We start from the raw sequence: 22,213 nt of genomic DNA, 5'->3' as shown, positions 1-22,213 counted from the left end.
TCCATGAACGTCCATTTGATTCTTTGGCTTTCCATTACGCTTGTCACACAGCACTGTGTTGATTTCCTGCTGTGGCCTCTGTCTATCATAGCCTGGAGATTTTTTCAAATGCTTTGGCATTTCGTCTTCTGGAACGGAGCTCTGATAGAATAGATTTGTCTCCCCATACAGCGATCAGATCCAGTATCTCCCGTACGGTCCATGCTGGAGCTCTTTTTGGATTTGGGACTGCATGGCCACCCGTGCTGATCAGCGCTCCATGCTGGGCAAACAGGAAATGAAATTCAAAAGTTCGCGGGGCTTTTCCTGTCTACCTGGCCAGTGCATCCGAGTTCAGATGGCTTTCCAGAGCGGTCACAATGGTGCACTGTGGGATACTGCCCGGAGGTCGAATTGCGGCCACACTAACCCTAATCCGACATGGCAATACCGATTTCAGTGCTACTCCCCTCGTCGGGGAGGAGTACAGAAATCGGTTTTAAGAGACCTTTATATCGATATAAAGGGCTTCGTTGTGTGGACGGGTGCAGGGTTAAATCGGTTTAACGCTGCTAAATTCGGTAAAAACACGTAGTGTAGACCAGGCCTAAGTGTTTACCAGGGCTGGATGGCTCAGTCCCACTGCCGTGTAGACATACCCTAACTGAGTTCCCTTAATAAATACTGTGAAGTGCTACAGGTACAAAAAATGCATAGAAAGAAAACCACGTATACATTGTTGATCCTAGCATGCATGCAAAGAGATACCTTAGAAGAGGGATGGTGCTGCACCGGCCTGCTACGTGGTTGCCACATATGCAGGAGGGTGGAAGGCCTAAAATGGGGTAGTCTGTTGCTACAGCACTAGCATAGATCCTGTGGCCAGGAAAACCAAGAGCTGATTCCTATAGCCCAGAAGCTGCAATAGAGGACTATGTGAAGACCACACTGCCTGCAAGTAGATTCTGAGATGGTCAGGGCAGCATCTACTGGGGGATGGTGTGGTTTTTCAGCATGGGGTACTGTGACCTGCCCTTCCTGATTTTTGCCCAGTGTCATGATATGGGTCACTATAATTCCCAGGAGCACCAAAGGGATCAACAGAGACAACAAAGCCTTCCAGTTGTGACTCAGAATTTTGACAATTGTGTACTTTAAAACACATGTTGCTTCTGGAGCCAAGGACCTGTTTGCCAATTCAATTCCAGAACAGATTTTCAGGGCCCAGTTGCAAAACCCTGAAGATGGGCGATCACCCTTCTTAATGGAAACTGCTGACAGACCCTAAATTACAACAATGTGAACTAAGTATCAGTAAAATGCAATTTTTTTTTGCAATACTGAAATATATAAAGCCATTTAATTAGTTTTAACTGTAAAACAAACAAAGACAGTCCTGATTTAGACAAATGGTTCTAGCAATAAATAGGAAATCATTTCCAGTTAGCTTACAGCACCAGCCAGAACATAATTAATATTTCAAAAGAGAATTTTCCAACACAAAACGACACTGTATGGCGCACTAGACTGTCTGAGACTAACAGGAGACTCTTTAATTTAAAGAAAGAGGAAAGGCTGATACCAGCAATGCTTGTTCCTGAAATGAAACTCTTTTTTTTTTTTTTTTAAGCATTTGATTGATGTTGCATTTGTGTGCAATGTGCTGTTGCTGCAATTGTGGCCTTTGTGTAACACAATTCCCATTTGATGTTGATGCCAGCGTTTTCCTAATTAAAAGTTAATTTTTCAGTTGTTGATAATTAGCTGGAGTCTGAGAGAAAGAGTTCCAGAAACGGACTTGGCCTGGAGGTGTGAGCAACCATTTAATACACGCAGATGAAGTGAACAGTGTGTGCTGCTCAGCGCTGAGGTACTGCAACAGAATATGTGTACTAAATCATGTATTCAATCCACCCAGGCCTGCTACCACTTTACTCAGGCTCTGGCAGTATTGTGCTGTGGTCTCATCAAGCAAGCAGAATCCAAGTGGGCCTTTACTTGGACAGGAGACCACCAAGCTGCTGCAAGAAGTGGTGGTTGTGAATCAGTAGGGGATGCTCTTCTTTCAAAGTGATGAATCAATGCCCGTGTATGAGGTTACTAGTGTTACACATGGCATCTTTTTAAATGAAAAACAAGAGGAAGAGTCTGATCATTTGTGGTCATGAGATACTATGGCACTTTTTGCAAAAAGCACAAATGTTAATGTTGGTCTCCTAGCCAAATGCCAGTTTCAAATAGATTCCATATTATTCTTCAGTTCCTGTCCTCAACTGTTGTGCAGAGTTGCTGTGCACTCTTGAACAGCTAGCTATTCAGCTTCATCCAGAGGGGAGCGAAATGATCCCTATGTTGCCGGCACAGAATGCCCGAGGCAGCAACAGTGGTTCGTTGCCCGGTGTGCTTCGCTCCAATAAACACACCAAGGTGGAGAAGCAGACAACGTTATTTGAGATCTCAAAGCGGTGCTTGGAGACACAGACACGTCTCAGATCAAGCACACACCTACAAGCAGTTTTTCCCCTCTTTATACATAACTTCAGCTAAGCATTCCTATTACCCCCACTACCCCTCCTTCTTCCTCCCCCCGTCTATTTTTCTATAGCAGATACATCATGCAAGTAGCAATTACATTAAGCAGTTAAGTCATACTTGGCAACAACCACTTTAGCTCGTTAGTAACTCTTCTGTGAACAGTTATCTTGTTTTATTTCTTTTGATCTGTTATTTTGCCCCTTAGCCAGGAGCAAGCAGGCCTCATTATTGCCTTCTGGTACAGGTGTTGCAACTGATAACCATTCTCTGTTGCTGGCCTGTTAGGTCGATTAAAGTTCAAACATAAACATGGAAGCGCTTTGGTCAGACATGGAGTGACTTTAATTCATTCAGGCCTACTACAGAAGGGCTTCATTGACACTGTGGTTTTCCACCCTCCTGAGTTACCTAGAGTCATGCCTAATGACACCAACACCTATATATACACATGCCCCCTTTTGTCAGGGAACTTAATTAACTAATGTTTGCCTAATGCATAGAGATAATTAAATAAATGGTAGAGACTGAGATTAAGAGGTATGATTACTATAATTAGTAGTAAGAAGGGCTCTGAATTTAAAGAGGACAAAAGCTAGGTGTCATCCTGCTATACTTAGCTACTGATCATTCTGAGCCAAGCTTGAAAACGTAGTGATGGATTAATAAACCCCTTCTCTTTGCCACATTTAAGGCAGAGAGGAAATCTCACAATTTGAAACCCATTATGTTTGTTTCATTGTGCAACATACCTCCAGTATCTCTATGAAGGCCAGTCACAGATAGAAAGTTAGTGAAAGTTTTGACAGACATAACTGGAGGGATTCCAGCTCTACAATTTCAAACATAGTAAATTTGTACTATGCATCCTTTAAGCCTCAGACAATCAGAAAGGGGCACCCTGAGTCGTAGCCACAGATTTCAGATAATTACTTTCTGTCTCAGCCACCTTTAAGTATATAATAATTAATTGTATGTTACATACCATCTTTGGACAGTCTTTTGGCTAATATGCCATAAGAACATCCATAAACAGGAAATGCCGGTAAATGTCAAATGCTAGTTTTATACTTGGATGTTTTACCACACATTCTCGTGGGAGCTTTTCAGCAGATAACAGTTTGGCCTTATCATGAAGAATTTAGGCAGGAGACCTTCAAAGCTATTCTGTGCAGTTTTTGGCACCTATTGGATAATATGAACCTGCTACCATCTCAAATGAATTATTAATCATGATGCTTTTTTCTTTTGGATAAATAGCATCAAACAGTCGTACTCCTCAGGTTCATAGCATGAGGTTGCCAAGCTCCTGTTGTAATAAAATCTATGTGCTTCAGACAATAGCCACAATTATTAGATAAATCACACACTTAGGTTCTCCCCCTGCTTCTTAAACACAACCCTTTACCATTTGAGTTTAAGGAAAACTCCTTTAGCTGCTAACAGTAGCAGGTCCCTTAACCTCTCTGTGGGCCAGCACCAAGAGGGCAACATCCCTCACTCATTCACACAAAGCCAGTATATTACTAAAAACATTAACCTGCTGGAGAAACTGTAGATAGCTCCCTCTCCTCACTCCTACTCAACAACACACATGTATTTCTAGGGCACTGAAGGCTACAAGCCAATCTCACTAGCTGGCACTAATGATATGGGGACTCTTTCTGAACTGAATCTTGCAAATAAATAAGTGACATATAGGCCCTGATCTTCAAACATGAACATGCAATTGTGTGCACAGTTACCATGACTTCTAGCGCAAATGAGGTATTTGCGCACTCAGATGCATAAACAATAATTGCATGTGCTCCTCCTGCATACCAACTAGTGACACTACCATGGTTTTGTACTTCTGGTACTCTGTGTTATAGGTATGCAGAGATCATGAAGAGCAAATTGAGTGTGCATAGCACTTGTAGTACAAGCTCCTCATAGGAGTGTAAAACAACTTCCCAGGCACCTCTCTATATCCATCAGCTATCTGTACCCCTGATTTTTTAAAATGTATATTTAATTTGTAGAGCCCTGCACAGATACACAAATGTGTATCCACATTAAATTCGCAAAAATTATCTGTGCATATCCGTGGATTTGCAGGGCTCTACACCAGGGGCCAGACTGAGGCTCTGAGGCACCCCCACTCCAGACCCTGGTCGGGAGAGACGCACTGGCAGCTGTGGCGAGTTGCAGTGGACCTGCCACCTTCCCTGGGCAGGGGGCCCGAGCAGCCCCTGGCCCCTGTCCCAGTCCCCCACCCAGGGGAGGTGGAGGGACCCAGGCTCCCCACAGCTGCCAGCACGGCTTTCCCCAACATGGCTCCGGTGGCGGCTCGGAGCTGCAGCCCGTCCATGGTGAGAATCGGGCTGGCAGCTGTGGGGAGCCAGGGAGGACGCTCCTCCTGCCCTGGGCATGGGGCCTGAGCAGCCTCCAGCCCCTGTCCCCACGCCCTCTGCCCAGGGCAGGTGGTGGAGCCACACCACGGTTCCTCACAGCTGCCCACCTGCTTTTACCGTCAGAACCCTGCGCGGATACAAAATTTGTATCCGCATCCGCAATGGTATCCGCAGAAATGGTCCATGGATAGACCAAGTGAACCACCATTCTCATGCTTCCCGTGGGAAACTTCTTATACACAACTAAAACGGACGAATGATCCTTACGTCGTCCTCCGCTTTCTTCACCTCCAGAATGTCCTAACTGATCAATGCTCTTCATTCTCAAGTGTTCTAAGAGAACAGCAAAATGGCAGCTCCAGCAACGCAAGAGGCCTTCCAACCTCTGGCTAATAGAAGTGCTGAGATCTGGCCCGTGGTGAGATGAAGATGTTTGTTTCCCTTGTTGCCAAATGACCAGGATATTTTTTCCCATATGTCCTGTTCAATCTCAATTGTCAGAAAGCACATTTAAAACCAATGAGGCCACAGTGAGAGATTGAACGACATGAAGTAAAACATGTACCAATCCTGCTGCTAAACATAATATAGGTGATTTATTTTTCTTAATTTTTTAAATTTAACAATTCTGTTTTACCATTCAAAAACTCTGTCTTCTCTGCACCATCTGTTTGAATAAGCTGCTCTAGTCAACATCCAGGTGTTTGTGTTCCAGACACAAAGAGTAAGCAATCCAATGTGTGTGGGAGATGGGGACAAGAGGAATCTCTCTTTCCAGTGTTGGTTCTGACACTCAGAAAAGTGAGATAGCTAAATCAGCATAAAATAAATTCACCCTCCTCCTAACCCCATACATCACATCCAGCTGTGGTGGTGACCATTGGTGGTGACCATTAATGACTGTGGCAGGAAGTGCTGCAATGTTGTAGCTAAACACAGTTGGAAAATAGTCGTATTCTGCTGGTGAGTCCTCAAGTATCCTGAGATTGTAAACAAGATGTTGATATAGTGGTACAGCAGCAATAGCTGAAGTAGGCCCAACTCCAACTAATTGCTCTGATCACTTCACATTGCTAACCAACATCACCTCTGAGCTGAGTTACAGCAAGCTGCAAATTACACCCTTGTGAATCACATAGGTGTTTCAACAGATTTGACACAATGTGTGTGCAAAATAAAAAGAACTTCAATAGGGATTTATCTGAGAAATCTGGGTCAGCCACATAAACCAGGATTTTCTTGACAAATTGCTGAGGAGGGCGTTTTATAGGGCGAATGAAAGATGCTATATAAAATAAAGAGCCTGATCCGGTAACCCTTATGAATGGTCCTTACTGAGTCCACTACTGATATTAGTCACATGAACATAGGTGGCAGTATCAGTCCCTAGAATTACTTGATTACACTGAATTTCTAAATGTATTGGGTGCCTCTCCATCCAGGACCAGGACCAATCACAACAGCTACATTCGTCAGGTACATTCAATGATGAAAGATTTGTAAGAACCAGGGATCAAGCTTTCTCACCAGAAGGCCCACAGCTCTGAAAGTCCTTTCAAGAGGAATTGAGCCTGACCACAAATTTAACTGCCTTCCTATTTTAATGTAAATCCCACCTGCTGTTTTACTTGGCCCATCCATGATAATGAACAAAATGTGGGGAACAAAAGACAAAGAAGAAAATATACTCAGACCACATCAGAGAGAGAGAGAGAGAGAAAGAATAGAGTGCTCTTCATGTTGCTCCGTTTCTCCTTTGAGAAATACCATAGTGATGGACTCAGTAGAAGAATACAATAGAAAGTTATATTGTGTTTGTCATATGATCAAATCTTACTAACTGGTCTGTACACTCAGTTGCACAGGAATGATGTTTAACCCTGGAGGGAAGTTTGGTACAGCCACAACAATTTCCATAGTCAAAATATTATTAGAAAATATAAAATCCCATTTGTGGGGCATAGACGTTAATGCAGAGTGCACATGGGGATCTGAGTGTAGAGCCTCCAATGTGCGGAAAAAGGACCTGGGCAGAGGAATTACGTGAGGCTGATAGCCCCAGACATATTAGTGAAGGAATCAGAAGCTGATGTGCCAGTGTTCCTGAGTGACCTGTCTGGGAAATAATTTAGTTCATTTCTTTTGAGACTGATCCTAGCTAGGCTGCTTGGCTGCCGACTGTGAATTCCACCCCTGCTAGCTGACCCATCAGAAATGCAATTTTTCTTTTCCACTTCTCAGCTGTAGTTTCCCTGCTTCTTCTACACTCATTCGGTTCATTTAATGTTCACTTTCTCCCAGGCATCCTAGCTCTGACTGGGAAGGAAAGTAAGAGGGCGGTCTCCAAAGTTTACTCTGACGATTGCTCAGCAGAGGGGAATTACTCAGCCTTTGTCAATGGCTAACTGCTGCACCCAATGTCTTTTTAGCACTGGCAGCCTCTGCCTGCATGCATGGGAATCTGGAGTCTTGACAGAACTTCTATCTATCAGAAGATCATGCTGACTTGGTTCCATCAGACAAGTCCAGGCTAGATTCACACACTGCTCTTCACAGCCAGTTCTTTCTGAGGGCATTGAGTTGCGTGTGTCCGAAGTCAGCCATGGGTACAAGAAAAGGAAGCAGCTGCTTCAAACCATAATCATTTGGGGACCCCTTAAATAGGGGAAGCCTGCCAGTTTCCGCAACTCATTGGGAGGCTCTGGCTCTTTCTCTGGCAAATGTACCCACATAGTATTGGGGGAGGGGAGATAATGTGGGGGGAAACTGCCATTCCAGCCCCCCTCTCCAGTCCAGGCTCTAGCGTTTTTGCCACCCCAAGCGGCCACAAAAAAAAAAAGTCGCAATCGGCGGCACTTTGGCAGCAGCCCTACCACCCCCACTTCATTCTATTCTTCATTCTATTCCGCCACCGAATTGCCACCAAAGAGCCGGACATGCCGCCCTTTCCCCTTGGCTGCCCCAAGCACCTGCTTGCTGTGCTGGTGCCGGCCCTGTCTCCAGTCATTAGATCCAAAGGGAAAGGGGAATCTCACAATAGCTACCTCATTCCTTTAGGGGTGGGGTCACTGGAATGGATGGTCACATGGTCTCCTCCTTCCAGAAGCCTTAGGTCCCACCCTTGCTTGGTTCTTTGTATGTGTTACAGCTGGTGATGAGGTGGACTGATCAGTTTGCATAGCCTGATGGGAATTCAGAATGAAGCACTTTGAACACACTGTGAGCATTCACCTCTGCACCAGAGCACTAGTCACTTAGAAACACAGTGTTGCCAGCTCCTATAATTCTGATGTCACCAGTAATGAGATTTTTGGCCCCTGCTGCAGGCAGGCTCACCATGACTCAAGATGCAGCAGCCGCCTTTGTGTGATTTTCAGACTGCCAATTCCCATGAATTTCAGTGGGCATGAGGAATTACAGCATCTGGCGCTTCAAACTTGCAACACTTGTTAGCTCATGTTTGGTAGCCCCCAAAAGTTTGACACAGGTCAGATCAGTATTTTCTATTTACCATTAGACAGCAGTTTGCCTTATGATTTCTCTCTTATTATGTTGACAGTAATTGTTGTACTTGCAAAATAAAGAAATTCACAGAACATTCTCTTGTACAATATTGTTTTCTAACCCCCTCCACCCCCAAACCTGATCCAATGCCCATTAAAATCAATGGAAAGACTCCCACTGATTGCAATGGGTTTTGGATCAGGTCCCCTACATGTATTACAATGTTTTAAAACTGAAGAAACACTTTTCAGCTCTGCTTCTTAGCAAGTAAGAAATAGCTAGTGTCTGCATGCTACCCATTTACAGTTCTTGTAACTACAATTTCAAGAAGATTTTCAATCTTAAACTCTTTGCCATTTGTGCATTAAGTTTCCAGCTGTTCAGATGAAAATGAAAGTGTGTGACAATGAGTGAGTGCCTGGGTGACTAAAGGGCACATTTGGAATGTATTCCCAGGGCTGGTACAACCAGAAGTCTCCAATACCAGGTTCCCTTTATTGTTCATTGTTTATTATTCTACAATACAAAGATCAACCTAACCAGTACACATCACAAAGGGAGGGGAGGAAACCCAAGGAAACTTTTTTAAATTGTTGGGGGTTTATTTTACTGCAAAGACATTTTAGGGATGCAGAAGACGAGTGAGGATTACGACCCCTGGCTTCTCTTCCCAGCTCTGGGAGGGAGAGTGAACAGCACAGGGGACTGACTGGAGTTAGTCTTGACTCAAAGGTTCTCTTCCTATGCTACTGATTTGCTGGCATGTCATTTAACCTCCATCTGCTTCAATTATTCTATAGGTGTGTGTCATGAAAGATAATATATTAAGAGTTTTGCAAACTCTATTAACTAATGTGGGTGAAGGGCATAGAGTGCCTTAGTTGAATGCACACTAAATGTAAAGAATGATGATGGAGCCTAGCTGACAGTTTCTTCTCTGGGCTACCCCCACAACTGCTATTCCTAATCGAGGTTAATATTTCCTATTGGAGTAAATGACAGACCTCAAACTGCAGAACTTGCCTGTTTCCTGAGGAAAGAGTTGGTCAGTGCTTAAACAATGTCAGTACTAAATAAAGGACAGTCTGCGGCCAAGTGCCCCTCAGCAGTAGTGGCTAGCAGGTTGCCTTGGCTTCCTCTTTTATTGTTAAGAACATCTTCATAACAAAGAAGGAAGCTAACAGCTAAGCTGTTCTGAAGAGTGAACATGACTTGGTATATTTTATGACAATAGCCACCATCACCTCACTCTTTGGCCCTGCAGAGATTAGAAACTAAAGTCCCACTGGGGTAATCCTAGATTTTCACAGGAATATCTTTTAAAGGCGGCCCTAGCAATTTGTGCTTCACAGTTCCTTATTTATGACTGTGTGCCTCTGTGATCTGATAGTGGATTATTAAACCAAAATATACCGTTTTAATCAAATGCTTACTGTAAATGCCAGGTTGACAGTTTAAAAAAAAGGATATCTGCTCTGCAAGACAAATCCCACTCAAATGAGTTACATGCCTGAGCTGATTCAAATCTTCTGTTTGTGGATTACTCTGGGGAGAAACCACATTCTGTTGGGGGAATATATTCTAGTCTAACATATTTGCTGAAAGGGGAAAGAGAGTGAGCCGCATTCTGCTTTCAGTCCCCCCCACCCCCAGTCTAAATCTGGAGTCACACCACTGAAATTATTGGTGTTGCTCGGCTGCAAATTACAGCAGGAAGTGATCCAGTGGTACCTCTGCAACTCAAATTCTTTCTTAAATTCTCCTTATCTACATTAGGAAGCATAGCTTAGTGGTTAGAGGCCAGGACTGGGAGGTAGGAGATACAGGTTCTTATTTCTAGCTCTGATGAAGACTTGTATGTCACCTGTGACAAATCACTTACCTCTCTGTCTCAGATTTCTGTAATTGGGTGCCCACGGTCCATGGTCAAATCAAGGGCTTGATTTTTGTCACCCATTCTTACCTTGAATAGTACTGTACAAGTCATTCTGGAGTTATCAGTGGAACTACTTGGATAGGGCCAGACTGCAATACCCTTACATACATTGACTTCAGTGAGACTGCTGATGGCTTACGGTACTATTCAACATTATTAAGAATATCAGTCTGGTAGATAGTACAATACTACTCAAGGCAAGTGGCTCAATCAGGGCCCAAGCAATTCTCTATCTACTTATGTTATGCCTCACATATATAATAATATGCAATAATTTCCACGGACAAGTCACTGATTTACTATGCGCAGTCATGGTAACCATGCCTCTAAATTCATCATGCAAACAAACAGCCAAGCTTATAAAAAATATCTCCCATAAATTAAAAAAAAAATCTAAATCTAAAATCTATCATCGTCTAGACCTTGAATGAAACCAACTCTCAAAGTCCTATGCATTTCTCAATAGTCACTGATTGCCAGAAGTTGAAATATAGAAGCTCTTTTTTACAATATTGTATATTTATTGGGCATATCCAAGTAGTTCCACATGCCTGAAAAATACATGGCTACAGCTACCCTTAAGCTAAAACTAGATTTGGACATAAATCAAAATAAGGCATAAAACAAGATGCAGTTTTCCAATCAGAAAGAGAAAGACTGAACTTCAGAGTGAACTATGGGATGACACACCCATAAAGCCAGTTTCAAAGTGAAACAATAGCCAGTTTCTCAAGTGCTTGATGAGGCAGGCCTTGAGAGAACAGCCCCATCAGACAAGAGATCTCCAAATGTAATTTTATTGCCAGCAATCTCAGAAACATGGCTCATTGAGCTGAATGTATCAAACTATGTTCTAGATGGGCGCAGTGAGCAACAAGTCAGGGCTGTAAAAAAGAATTTGGACACAAATATCTTCATAGAATATTAGAGTTGGAAGAGACCTCAGGAGGTCATTTAGTCCAATCCCCTCTTCAACCTGCATTACGGAGGATTCTTCCAAGGAGATCCAAGAGAGAGCTTGTGGTTCCACTATTGCACTACATGACACTTCATGAGACCAGAGTACTTCTGTAAAAGTACTGCTACTGAGGTCAGGTCTATAAACTTACATCAGTATAACTACATCACTCAGAGGAGTGAAAAATCCCCCCTCCCACGCACAGATATATCAACCTAAGCCCGGGTGTAAACAATGCTATGCCAATGGGAGGGCTTTTCCTGTTGATTCAGCTGGTGCCTTTCACAGAGGTGATTTAACTATGGCAACAGGAGAAGCTCTCATGTCGGTGAAGTAGTGTCTTCACTGAAGTGCTACAGCAGCACAGCTGCACCGCTGCAGTGTTTTAAGTGTAGACCTACCCGGCGGGGGGAAGGGGGAGAAGCCTTTTGGTAGCCAGTTGAGAACCTGGAAACATCTACCTGAGGAATAAGTTTCTCCTGAAAAAGCCTCTGCTAGCTTGACAGTTAGTGACACATCTCAGGGGCCTTGAAAATGCATCTCCCAAAACCAAACAAACACTGGTCAGAGCAGCAAGCTCAGAAAATTCACCCCAGTAACCGTCATCTAGGGAGGGGAGTGTTCCCTAGTGGTTAGTCATGATTCCTGGGTTCTCTTTCTGGTTCTGACAGTGGAATGCCATGCAACAATGGCAAGTGACGGGACCTCCTTGAGGCAAGCTACATTAATAAGTGACAATGTTCAATTAATAACACAGATTCATAGATTTTTTTAAGGCCGAAGGGACCTCTGTGATGACCCAGTCTGACTTGTATAACAGGCCATAAAACTTCATCTGCATCAAGCCTAAAACATAAATATTTAGAATGCAGTCACACTCTTATTCGCTAGATGTCTTCTATACACAGAGGAAGAGAACATCTGCCAACTAGGTAAGGGATTGAGAAGCTTAATTGACATTATCCCTAAGCACTTCACCAATGAGGTGAAAGAGGTGTATAAGGACAAAAGTATTTTTAATTTTTGTGTTTCAAAAAGCAAAATGAGAAGATTTTCCAGGTGGGTGTCCTAAGACTACAGGAGTAGCCACGCTGGAACACTATGTATCTTGTTCTGTGTAATGCTGGATGCTTCATAGGAAGGTGTAAATTCCTTATTAAGCACTTCAAGGTGCAATACTATCCAGTGGGGGAAGACTTCTCCCTTTTGCTAGCACAGGTTAACAATAGTAGTGAAGATGTGGTGGCATGGGCTTCAGCACTGGATAGTCACCCCAGTACAAGCCCACTGGGGACACTGGGTGCCTACCAGGGTTGCTGGCCCCTCTCTGAAGTCGATGCCACCACATCTTCACTGCTGTTACCACCTGTGCTACCTAGATTAAAGACAGACATACACAAACTACTGTGTATACAATGGGCTGACCACCAAATCTGAGGGCTGGTCCACACTAAGAAGCGGGGTCGAACTAGGGTACGCAAATTCAGCTACGTGAATAGCGTAGCTGAATTCGAAGTACCCTAGTTCGAACTACTCACCCGTCCAGACGCCGCGGAATCGAAGTCCGCGGCTCCAAGATCGACTCCGCCACCGCCTTATGCAGTGGTGGAGTACCGGAGTTCGAACTATCGCTTCCAGAGTTCGAACTATCGCGTCCAGATTAGACGCGATAGTTCGAACTCTGAGAAGTCGAACTCACCGCGTCGACCCGGCTCGTAAGTGTAGACTAGCCCTGAGCAAACATCAACTTTAGGCACGTCTTGACTGCAGTTTGATTGTGGATCTGGACTTAATGACTTGGGCCCATCTCTGGTTTCTCTCCTAGCTAGTGAAACCTTGGCTCTGGGACTTCATCAAATAAATGTCCAATTCTTTATTTAGTAACAAGCTAAGACATTCATCTCAATATTTAAGTGACATTTAATCCTGAGAGAAGCTAGCACCATAAAGTGCTGGTGCCTTTCCTCTGGGTTCTGGGAGCATCAGCATTGCTGCATTTCTCATCCTTTCCCACTGAACCACATTGCAGAGCAGGCATTGCTGCACATACTCCATAAAGCAGAAGGTACAGAAGGAAAACAGCTAGTCTCAGCCGGTCATCCTTTCTTCTGCTGCCCAGCAAATCACAGCATGCATTGAGAGGCAACAGATGATGGCAATAACGTCTATACATTTCTCCAGTTTGGCCGTTTTGGCAACTGAGGCTTGAATGTTATTCATGGTCGTTGGCGCCAATGAGGTAACAGATGGGAGGGGCTCCTCTCTGAAGTAGGAAATTCTTAGGTCACTTTTGAACCTGGTACATAGAGCAGCTGCCCAGCTGAAAGCAGAAAGAGCAGCTGCCATTCTGAGGCGTTTCAATGCAACTGGGGGTGGGGGAGATTGTTTGACTGATAGCAGCCTGGTTGGCAGTCGCTTCACAAACAGCCCCCTCTGAGTGAACAGCAAAATCTGACATAAGCATTCTGAAGACCTCCAGTGGCCAGCAGTCAGAACTAGTTTCTCTTGTTCCTATGAACTGGGCCCCTGTGTAGTCGTGGATGGCTTTTTGCAGTGCTCACAACTTTTCCAGCCTAGAAACAGTCAGTTTCCATCAAGCTGGCAAGTCCTGAATTTTTACTGCTGGCTGAATGGGGCCTTCTCCATCAGCTCTGGAATAGATTTTTTACTGAGAGATTCAAATGCATGCAGAGATTGTGAGCCTCTGCCGACACAGAGTGTTTTATCCTCTCTGCCATTCAGAATAAAATACCACACTGCAGAGAGTGTGTAAAGCATGACACATGTGCGACCTGGACAGTTCATAAAGCCCTGACAATACTGGCTCCACTGACAGTGATGATAGACATGATTCGACTTTATTTTTAAGTATTCCAAAGTGCTTTACAAAGCAGTGCTATCAAGAGACAATCACTGCAGAAAATTGGTATCTTGGGCTTATGGGTTTACATTCCACCTGAGAATCTCAAAGCATTTTACTAAGGTGGGGAAGGTATCATATCCCCTTTTTACAAATAGGGAAGTTGACGCACAGGAAGAACATAAGAACAACCACACTGGGTCAGACCAATGGTCCATTCAGTCCAGTATCCTGTCTTCTCACAGTGGCCAACGCCAGGTGCTTCAGAGGGGATGAACAGAACAGGCAATCACTGAGTGATCCATCCCTTATTGTCCACTCCAAGATTCTGACAATCAGAGGCTCGGGACACTCAGATTATGGTGTTGCATTGCTGACCATCTTGGCTAATAGCCATTGATGGACCTATTCTCCAGGAACTTATCTAGTTCTTTTTTTAACCCAGTTATAGTTTTAGCCTTTACAACATCCCCTGGCCACATGTTCCACAGGTTCACTGTGTGTTGTGTAAAGAAATACTTCTTTTTGTTTGTTTAAACCTGCTGCCTATTAATTTCATTGGGTGATCCCTAGTTCTTCTGTAACGTGAAGGAGTAAATAACACTTCCTCATTCACTTTCTCCACACCATTCATGATTTTATAGACCTGTCTCATATCCTACCCTTAGTTGTCTCTTTTCCAAGATGAAAAGTCTTAGTCTTTTTAATCTCTCCTCATACAGAAGTTGTTAACTGATTTGCCCAAAGTCACATAACAAATCAGCAGCACAATATGGAATAAAACTCAAGTTTCTTGCATTCTACTTTTTTGCTTTAAATCCTAGAAGATCATGCTCTCTCCCCGGCAGCAACCATTGCAGGCATGTGATAACACACCCACAGCCTGGGACACTCCATCCTCTTTTGGAGGCAGCACGGTTCAGTGGTGAGCAGACTGGCTGGGAGTTACATGGGGCCCATGTTTCTATTCCTGGCTCTGGTATGGCCCTGCTCTGCAAACTTGGCCAAGTCACTTCACCTCTGTGAATCAGTTTCTCCATTTGTAACATGGGGATGATGACACCTTTATTTGTAAAGCACTTTGAGATCTATGGATGAAGAGATAAGTATTCCATAAGATCTATCATCTAAGAGATAAGTATTATTATTGTATTGACAGCGGAATCTTGGCCAGATACCAAAGTTATCTTCTACTCCTTTGAAAAACACCACACTATCTTTAAATTCCAGCTGGAAAGCTAGCAGAAGTGGGAAAAGGGCCCTTGGTTTAACATGGGGTAGTCCTCCTCAAAGTGCAGTGCCCCATAGTCCCACTATTAGCATGGGACATGACCATGGAATGTAGAATGCTACCCTCTGAGCCAGTGTTTCTCAAACAGTGGGTCCTGGGCAGGGCCGGCTCCAGACCCCAGCGCGGCAAGCACGCGCGTGGGGCGGCCCTTTCCCGGGGGGGCGGCAGGCTGGGCCGGCGGACCTGCCGCAGTCATGCCTGCGGGAGGTCCACCGGAGCCCCGGGACGACCGGACCTGCCGCAGGCATGACTGCGGAGGGGGCGCTCGTCCCGCGGCTCCAGTGGACCTCCCGCAGGCATGACTGCGGACGGTTCGCTGGTCCCGCGGCTCGGCTGGACCTCCCGCAGGCATGACTGCGGCAGCTCAAGCGGAGCCGCCGGACCTGCGAACCGTCCGCAGCTGCGGGAGGTCCAGCCGAGCCACGCGACCAGCGGACCCTCCGCAGTCATGCCTGCGGGAGGTCCGCTGCTCCCGCGGCTCCGGGGTGCCTCCCGCGCATGACTGCTTGGGGCGGCCAAAAAGGTAGAGCCGCCCCTGGTCCTGGGAAAGGTCTAAGTGGGTTGCACATGCCCCAGAGGTGCTCCCTGCCCTGTGTTCTTACTTCCCCTGGGCAGCACGCAAAGGCCGGGGGAGCGTGATCCAGACAGCAGCAGCATGGAGGAAGCGCCTCCGGGGCGCACACAGTGGGGACAGGCTGATAGCTGTCTGCTCCCCGGCGCCAGTCACTTCCTAAATGCTGCTGCTGCCCCCAGCTCTCACTTCCCCAGCAGGCAGCGACATGGGGAGCAGGACCCAGGCAGGAAGTGGCCGGAGCCAGCAAGAGGACAGTCAGCAGTCTGGTAGCCATGGTGGCCGCCTGGCTGTTGAGAGAGAAGGGCTGGCTGAGGCTGTAGGAGGGGACAGGACTGGAAGAGCCAAGCATGAGAGGAGAGGGAAAGCAGAGGGCTGAGAAGGGGAGCAGGGGTAATGGTGGGTCTCCCCCCAAAAGAGACAAAATGCAAGTTTGTCACCTTAGTAACAAGTTTAAGAACCACTGCTCTGAGCCATACTGACATCAGCATGGGGAAAAACAGGGCAGGAGCTTGGGGAGTGAGCCACACCTCTGTTTTTTCTTCACACAATGAAAATATGTTGGCTGCTGTGTGATCTTTGTGAAACCCAAGAGATGAGAGTGCCCAGTGCATATTCATTTTTGCCAGTGACTAAGGCAGATGTGTTCTGACATGACACTCGTGAGCTCTGATGCCCTTAGGCAATCTGGGATTTGTTGCTATGCAAAGAGGTTTATTCACATCTCAGATCCTTGTCTAGTGGGTTTGCCATGATATTTCACATGTTTGGCACTTTGCAAATTGCAAAACACCTCCCCAGGTGTCTCATTTGGCACAATGCAGCAGACAGTACTCTGCATGTGCAGAGGATGAGGCCAAGATGGGGTCCAAAGTCAGTCATGTAACAAACATGATGTTTTCAACAGGGACAATGTTTCAAGGCTTTTTACTTACTGATGCCTGTTTCCCTCTCCTACTCAACCTCTTCACTGCTGCTTTCTGCCTTTGGACAGGAATCAGAACATCACAGAGCCTCATCACCAGCCAACAAGCTTCCTCAAGTTTCAATGTGAAAATATACACTGGAGTCCTAAATAGGAGGCTCTTGCCACTTGCCAACCTGCAGAGAGGCTCCCAGGCTTCTCTCACTCCCACATGGCTCTCACTATCTCTAACCCTTCATTTACTCCCACCACTTTTGGTCTCATCAATTTGGCGGCTACCATGGACAAGGAGGTGCAGTTTGCATGTTCTTGTGAACAGAGGTGGCCTAAGTGTGCAGGCCACTTGCATGGGGATTCTCACACACAGTTTGCACTTCCCCTTTATATATGGATTCTTGCAACCCCTCACATACACATGAATTGCACTCAGAATGAGTTGGTTGTAGGGTGCTGAGTAGGGTGACCAGATAGCAAGTGTGAAAAATCGGGACAGGGGATGGGAGGGGGTCAAAGGAGCCCGTATAAAAAAAAAAGCCCCAAATATCAGGACTGTCCCTATAAAACTGGGACATCTGGTCACCCTAGTGCTGAGTCTGCATGTATCAGCAGCTCTGTAGTTTGGCAACATGTTTTCAGCACCATTTTGATAGCCTAGACATGACAGCAGCCATCAGGGATGGTTTTAGGATAGTGAATTCTATATTCCCCCCAATGTCTGAAGGAAGCACTAAAAAGTCCTTTCCAACCCTGATTTTGCAATGATTTTCATAGCATGCCCCTTCATAAGTGTAACGGGTAGCATAAAACAGATTGACAAAGACCTCATCTGATAAAGCAAATGGCTAATAGGTTGTGAGCTTTGAATGGGCAACAACAATTCCCACTGAAGTAAATAGGAGTTGTAGGTGCTCAGAGCTTCTCAAAATCAGTCCTAGGTTTACACGACTAGACCTGTAACTCTAATAATCGTCTCCCCTCCTTGCTAAATTTAGGGCTTTTAAAAAACTTTAATAGATTTTGCATGGCAGCCCAGGAACCATAGCACAAGCAATTGCAAAGCATTTCAGCATTATTGTCCTGGTTCATGACTGAGATTTTTCATTAGAAAATAGCCCAGATTTGCAGTACACATTAAAAGCATATTCCAGAGAGACCATAAATGCACAATAGAGCAATGCAGAGTTTGCAGCTGATTTAGCACAGCTCAGTAAAGAATAAAAGGGCTGGCTACACAGCTTTGCCAAGCCAGAGTAGATGAATCAATGCCTTCATCTATCACACTGCGCCCTGGCACACTCACATGCAACCTCGACCGTCTTTTCCCTTTAGTTGGGAATGAATAAACAGACTCGTGTACAAAGTATCCCCAGCAATATTTACCCCACTAGCCATGTTAAATAACAGGGATTGGAGTCAATGGAGTACGACACATACAAACATATCCTGGAACAGATTCCATGTGGGGTTGGAAGTTGGTTGCTGTCGGTATATCCGGCCGTTTGATTTACACAGGTTCCATCAAAGTTTGAAGCCATTTGCTCAATCTGGTGTATTCAGGCTCATATTTTTTTCTAATGCCAAACTTTTTAAAAAAAATTATCACTTTTAATTTCCTGTACACCTACGTCTCGATCCGAAGTACGTGGTGGAAATATTCCAAAAAACCTGCTGCTGATGCAGCATCTAGTATTGATTTGAACATAAAATAGACATACAGCTTGTATTGACATTTTGATATTCCATTCTCTAACCCAGCTCTGGAGATCATAGAAGGGATGTAGGCATGGAGGAAAAGTGGAAAACTGGGACAGCATTCATGTTTTAACCCACATCAAACTCTGATCAACTACTCTCATTGGGTATGTCTACTGTAGGGTAGACGTACTCTATGTGATTTTTTCAGATTGGTAGGACAAACAATGTAGGCAACTTTGCAGTTATTACATTTGCATCCCCTTCCCTATTTTAACCACGTAACTTTTTTCTTTATCTTTCTAGATAAAACAACTTAAGAGGAAATAAGGAATGCAGCAGGTTTCATTTCATTTCTATCACAAGCTCACACTGGTTCTCTCCAGTTGCTTCTATTCCCACCAGACAGATCTTTTTAAGGTTGTAGTTTCTTCTGGAGGAAGATTAGTCATCAGTACAGGGAGAATTATTATTTTGGAATACAGAAGCATAGCACGCCAATCAGACTGAGACCCCATTGGGGTTGGTGCCACACAAGAACGTAGTAACAGACAGTCTGCCCAGATGAGCAAAGGAACCTCCCTGACAGTCTTCTAAGGGGTAGGGTTGTGAGGGGATTCAAGAGGGGACATCTTTCAGACTGAGATGTGCACTCTGCTTTCTCTATCAGAGAGATTTATAATTTATAATTATGCTCTCTTTATTTGCCTTTTTTTAAATCTACAATAAAGACACCCAGGCTGAAATTATAGCAGTTGCTATTTGGATAAAGTGACCAGATGTCCTTTTTCCCTCCAAGAGTTCTGCATTCTGTCCTGGAAACCTGGAACCAGGAAATAGGATGCCCATTTTTATGCTCAGCTTCTCCCTCACCCACAGGTCCTGCTGTGGGCTCTGCTCAGAAACTGTTATCACCAGTGCCTGGAGAGAGCAGCTGCAGCAGACTTAGAGGCACCGCCCACCACCATCGGGGCGTGGTCAGTGGCACTGGTACCATCATCAGGCCTGGCTAGCAGCAATGGCAGCAGCAGCAATACTCAAGCTTGCAAAAGAGGAGCCTGACAGCAGCACCAGCCCAGAAGGTGATGAGAAGGGGTAAATGCATGAAATGGGCTGCTCCATGTCCACGACTGGGAAACGGTGGGAAAAGAAAGTCATGAAGGACCCTGTCTGTAGGTGTGAGGAAAGGCCAATTTGTTGTGATTTATAAATTATTTTCTCTGTTGGTGTTATTAAAGTGACATTCAGATACCTTTTAAAAATGACACTGGATGTTAAATTTGTTATTTTATTATTTTTAAGTGAGAAAAAAATTGTAAGTTAAAAACATCTCTTTTTAAATTAATGGGAGCGTGAGAGTGACAGTAGAATAAACTATTTTTATCATATCATTATGGCACGTGTCACTTGGTGGTGCTGTTACACACAGTCTTCCAAGTTCTTAGCCTATAAGCAAGTTTTGGACAGGCTGACATGTAAGTCTTGGGAAGCTGTGCTGGGTTGTTGTTAGTTTAGATTATGCAAGGCTGGATACAGAGGCAGCTTGGGGAGAGAGGGAGCAGTGTGAGCAACTGGAGAATTTGCTGTCTGCCTTGGGCTCTGATAAGAATACATTCTTGAGGCAGAGTTGCTCCCTGGGAACCAGGCAACGGGTTGGGCTGAGATGCCTAAAAGAAGGATTGCCCTGCATGCTGTTTGACCATCTCATCCCAGGACTGGCGAATGTGTGCAAATAAAGTGAATTTACACTTAGAGTAAATCCGTATTCCACATCACCAATTTCTCTTCCACTGGAGAACTGATCTATAAGGCCCTGGATGTCTGCTGCCACTCAGCACAAGGGGGACACTGGGGTCAGTAGAGGACATTGGTGTTGGAATAATGGGCCGCAATATTAATAAATTGGTGGCAGTATCATCCCTTCCCCTGCTCCTGTGCCTGACAGGTGACCTGCGTTTTCATTTTGAAAATGTGGCCACCTGGCATGGGAGTTGGAATCTAACACATTGCAAGCCTAGGATGCTTCTCAGCCAGAGATTGCTCTCAAAGGGGGCAAAGGGAGATGCTGTGTGCCTGACTTTCTGCCAGGCTGACAATGAACCACACAGTAGAAGCCACATTAACATGTCCTGGGTACAGCTGGCCAGAAACTGGAATTCCCATTCCATGAGACATTCAGAAATTTAAAAAAATTATACTTTCAAAACAGAACAAAAATGAAATTTCAGCATTGTTTGTGGAATGTGAATACCAAAGTTTTGTTTTGCTCAAGAGCTGGGAGACTGGAAGCCCTAGCTTGGGAGCAATCCATCTGGTGGGCTGCCCCAAAACCAGGCACCCTGGGAACCGGGAACACGGGAAGCCCTACAGGTCCAGCTGGCAAAGAGCTTCAAGTCTAGGAGCTGGACTCCCTGGCTCCCCATCAGCCTGCCAGGTGGGCTGCTGAGGAGCTGGGTGGGTGAGTCAGCAGGAACCCAGGCAGGTTTTGAGACCTGGCTGCCAGGCAGGGCTGTGTCAGAAACCTGCGTGGTTTCTGTCAGAATTTAGTCAAAAATCAATACATGCCCACAGTATGTTCCAATTTAGACAAATCAACCTTTTCTAATTAAAAAATATTCCATTGGAAAATTTCCAACCAGGTCTAATAATAAGACTACTTGCAGCGTCAGGTACTGCTTGGCACGAGTAGGGGCGGCTCTTTTGTTTTTATTTGGGTATTGGCTTCTTGTGTAAGTTTCCCACATACTAGACACGTAGCAGCACCTGAAATAAGCCCCAGGAGGGGTGGTCATAAATCCCTCTCAGGCTCTCCACTGCAATCAACCTTCCTATTCCCAAGAATGATGACAATCATTAATCAGTGGTATTGAGAAGGTAACGTTTTTTTTGGTAAGGTCTTTACTGCTTTAGGCAGCCACATGCACTCCTGGCAATGTCCCTAGACAAACCTTGCTGGCGATATACAGTATATGTCTTGCTAGGAAAAGACTGTCTGAGAAAGCAGCTTGCTTCCCGGCTCCAATTCTAACACTTTGTAAACTTGGCAAGGCTACTGGCACATGCTGGCTGGGCAGCAGGAATAACTGATGCTTGATAGATAGCCTCCTGCAAACAAACTGCATTGCACATAAGTCCTGAGCTATTCTGCAAAAGGATGCCTTGTTGGTCTGACTTCCTTACTGCTAACAGTTAACAGACTTCCCTACCGTTCATTGTTCAGGGTCATCCTTGGCGGATCCAGGTTGGGGTTCTCCATGGACTCCATCTGAGGACAGCGTAGGAAGTAGTAGAGGGTATGGAGGGCATCAGGGGACCAGGTAATAGGCTGCTGTTGCCTGGTTTGCCGGATAGGGCTCATGCCGGGGTGGAGGGTGGTCAAACATTGCATGTGGTGCATTGCTCGCGATACCAAGTCACCTGCACAAAAGGGGACAGGAAAAGCATTTCTGAATGTTCATCCAGACCCATATGCTTATTTTCTCAGCTAAATAAAATCACTGGCAACTGAGAAAGCCTTCTTTGTGTGTAATTATTATTTACCCACTAAGCCAATAGGCAGGTCCTGGAGCTAC

The 22,213-nt window shown here is 45.1% G+C and overlaps 1 protein-coding gene across 1 annotated transcript in view; it reads right to left on the bottom strand.

Moving 5' to 3' along the window:
* ABTB2 (ankyrin repeat and BTB domain containing 2) overlaps window positions 1-22,213 on the bottom strand; it is a 212,189-nt gene that overhangs the window by 38,817 nt on the left and 151,159 nt on the right. The window contains exon 3 of the mRNA XM_045015338.1: window positions 21,848-22,058. Within this exon, the coding sequence (XP_044871273.1) occupies window positions 21,848-22,058 (211 nt within the window). The remainder of the gene's footprint in view (window positions 1-21,847; window positions 22,059-22,213) is intronic.

Source organism: Mauremys mutica, chromosome 4 (assembly GCF_020497125.1).
Source record: "Mauremys mutica isolate MM-2020 ecotype Southern chromosome 4, ASM2049712v1, whole genome shotgun sequence".
Taxonomy (NCBI): domain Eukaryota; kingdom Metazoa; phylum Chordata; order Testudines; family Geoemydidae; genus Mauremys; species Mauremys mutica.
Note: the sequence above shows the minus strand (reverse complement) of the source record. Positions and strands in the feature narration are given on the sequence as shown.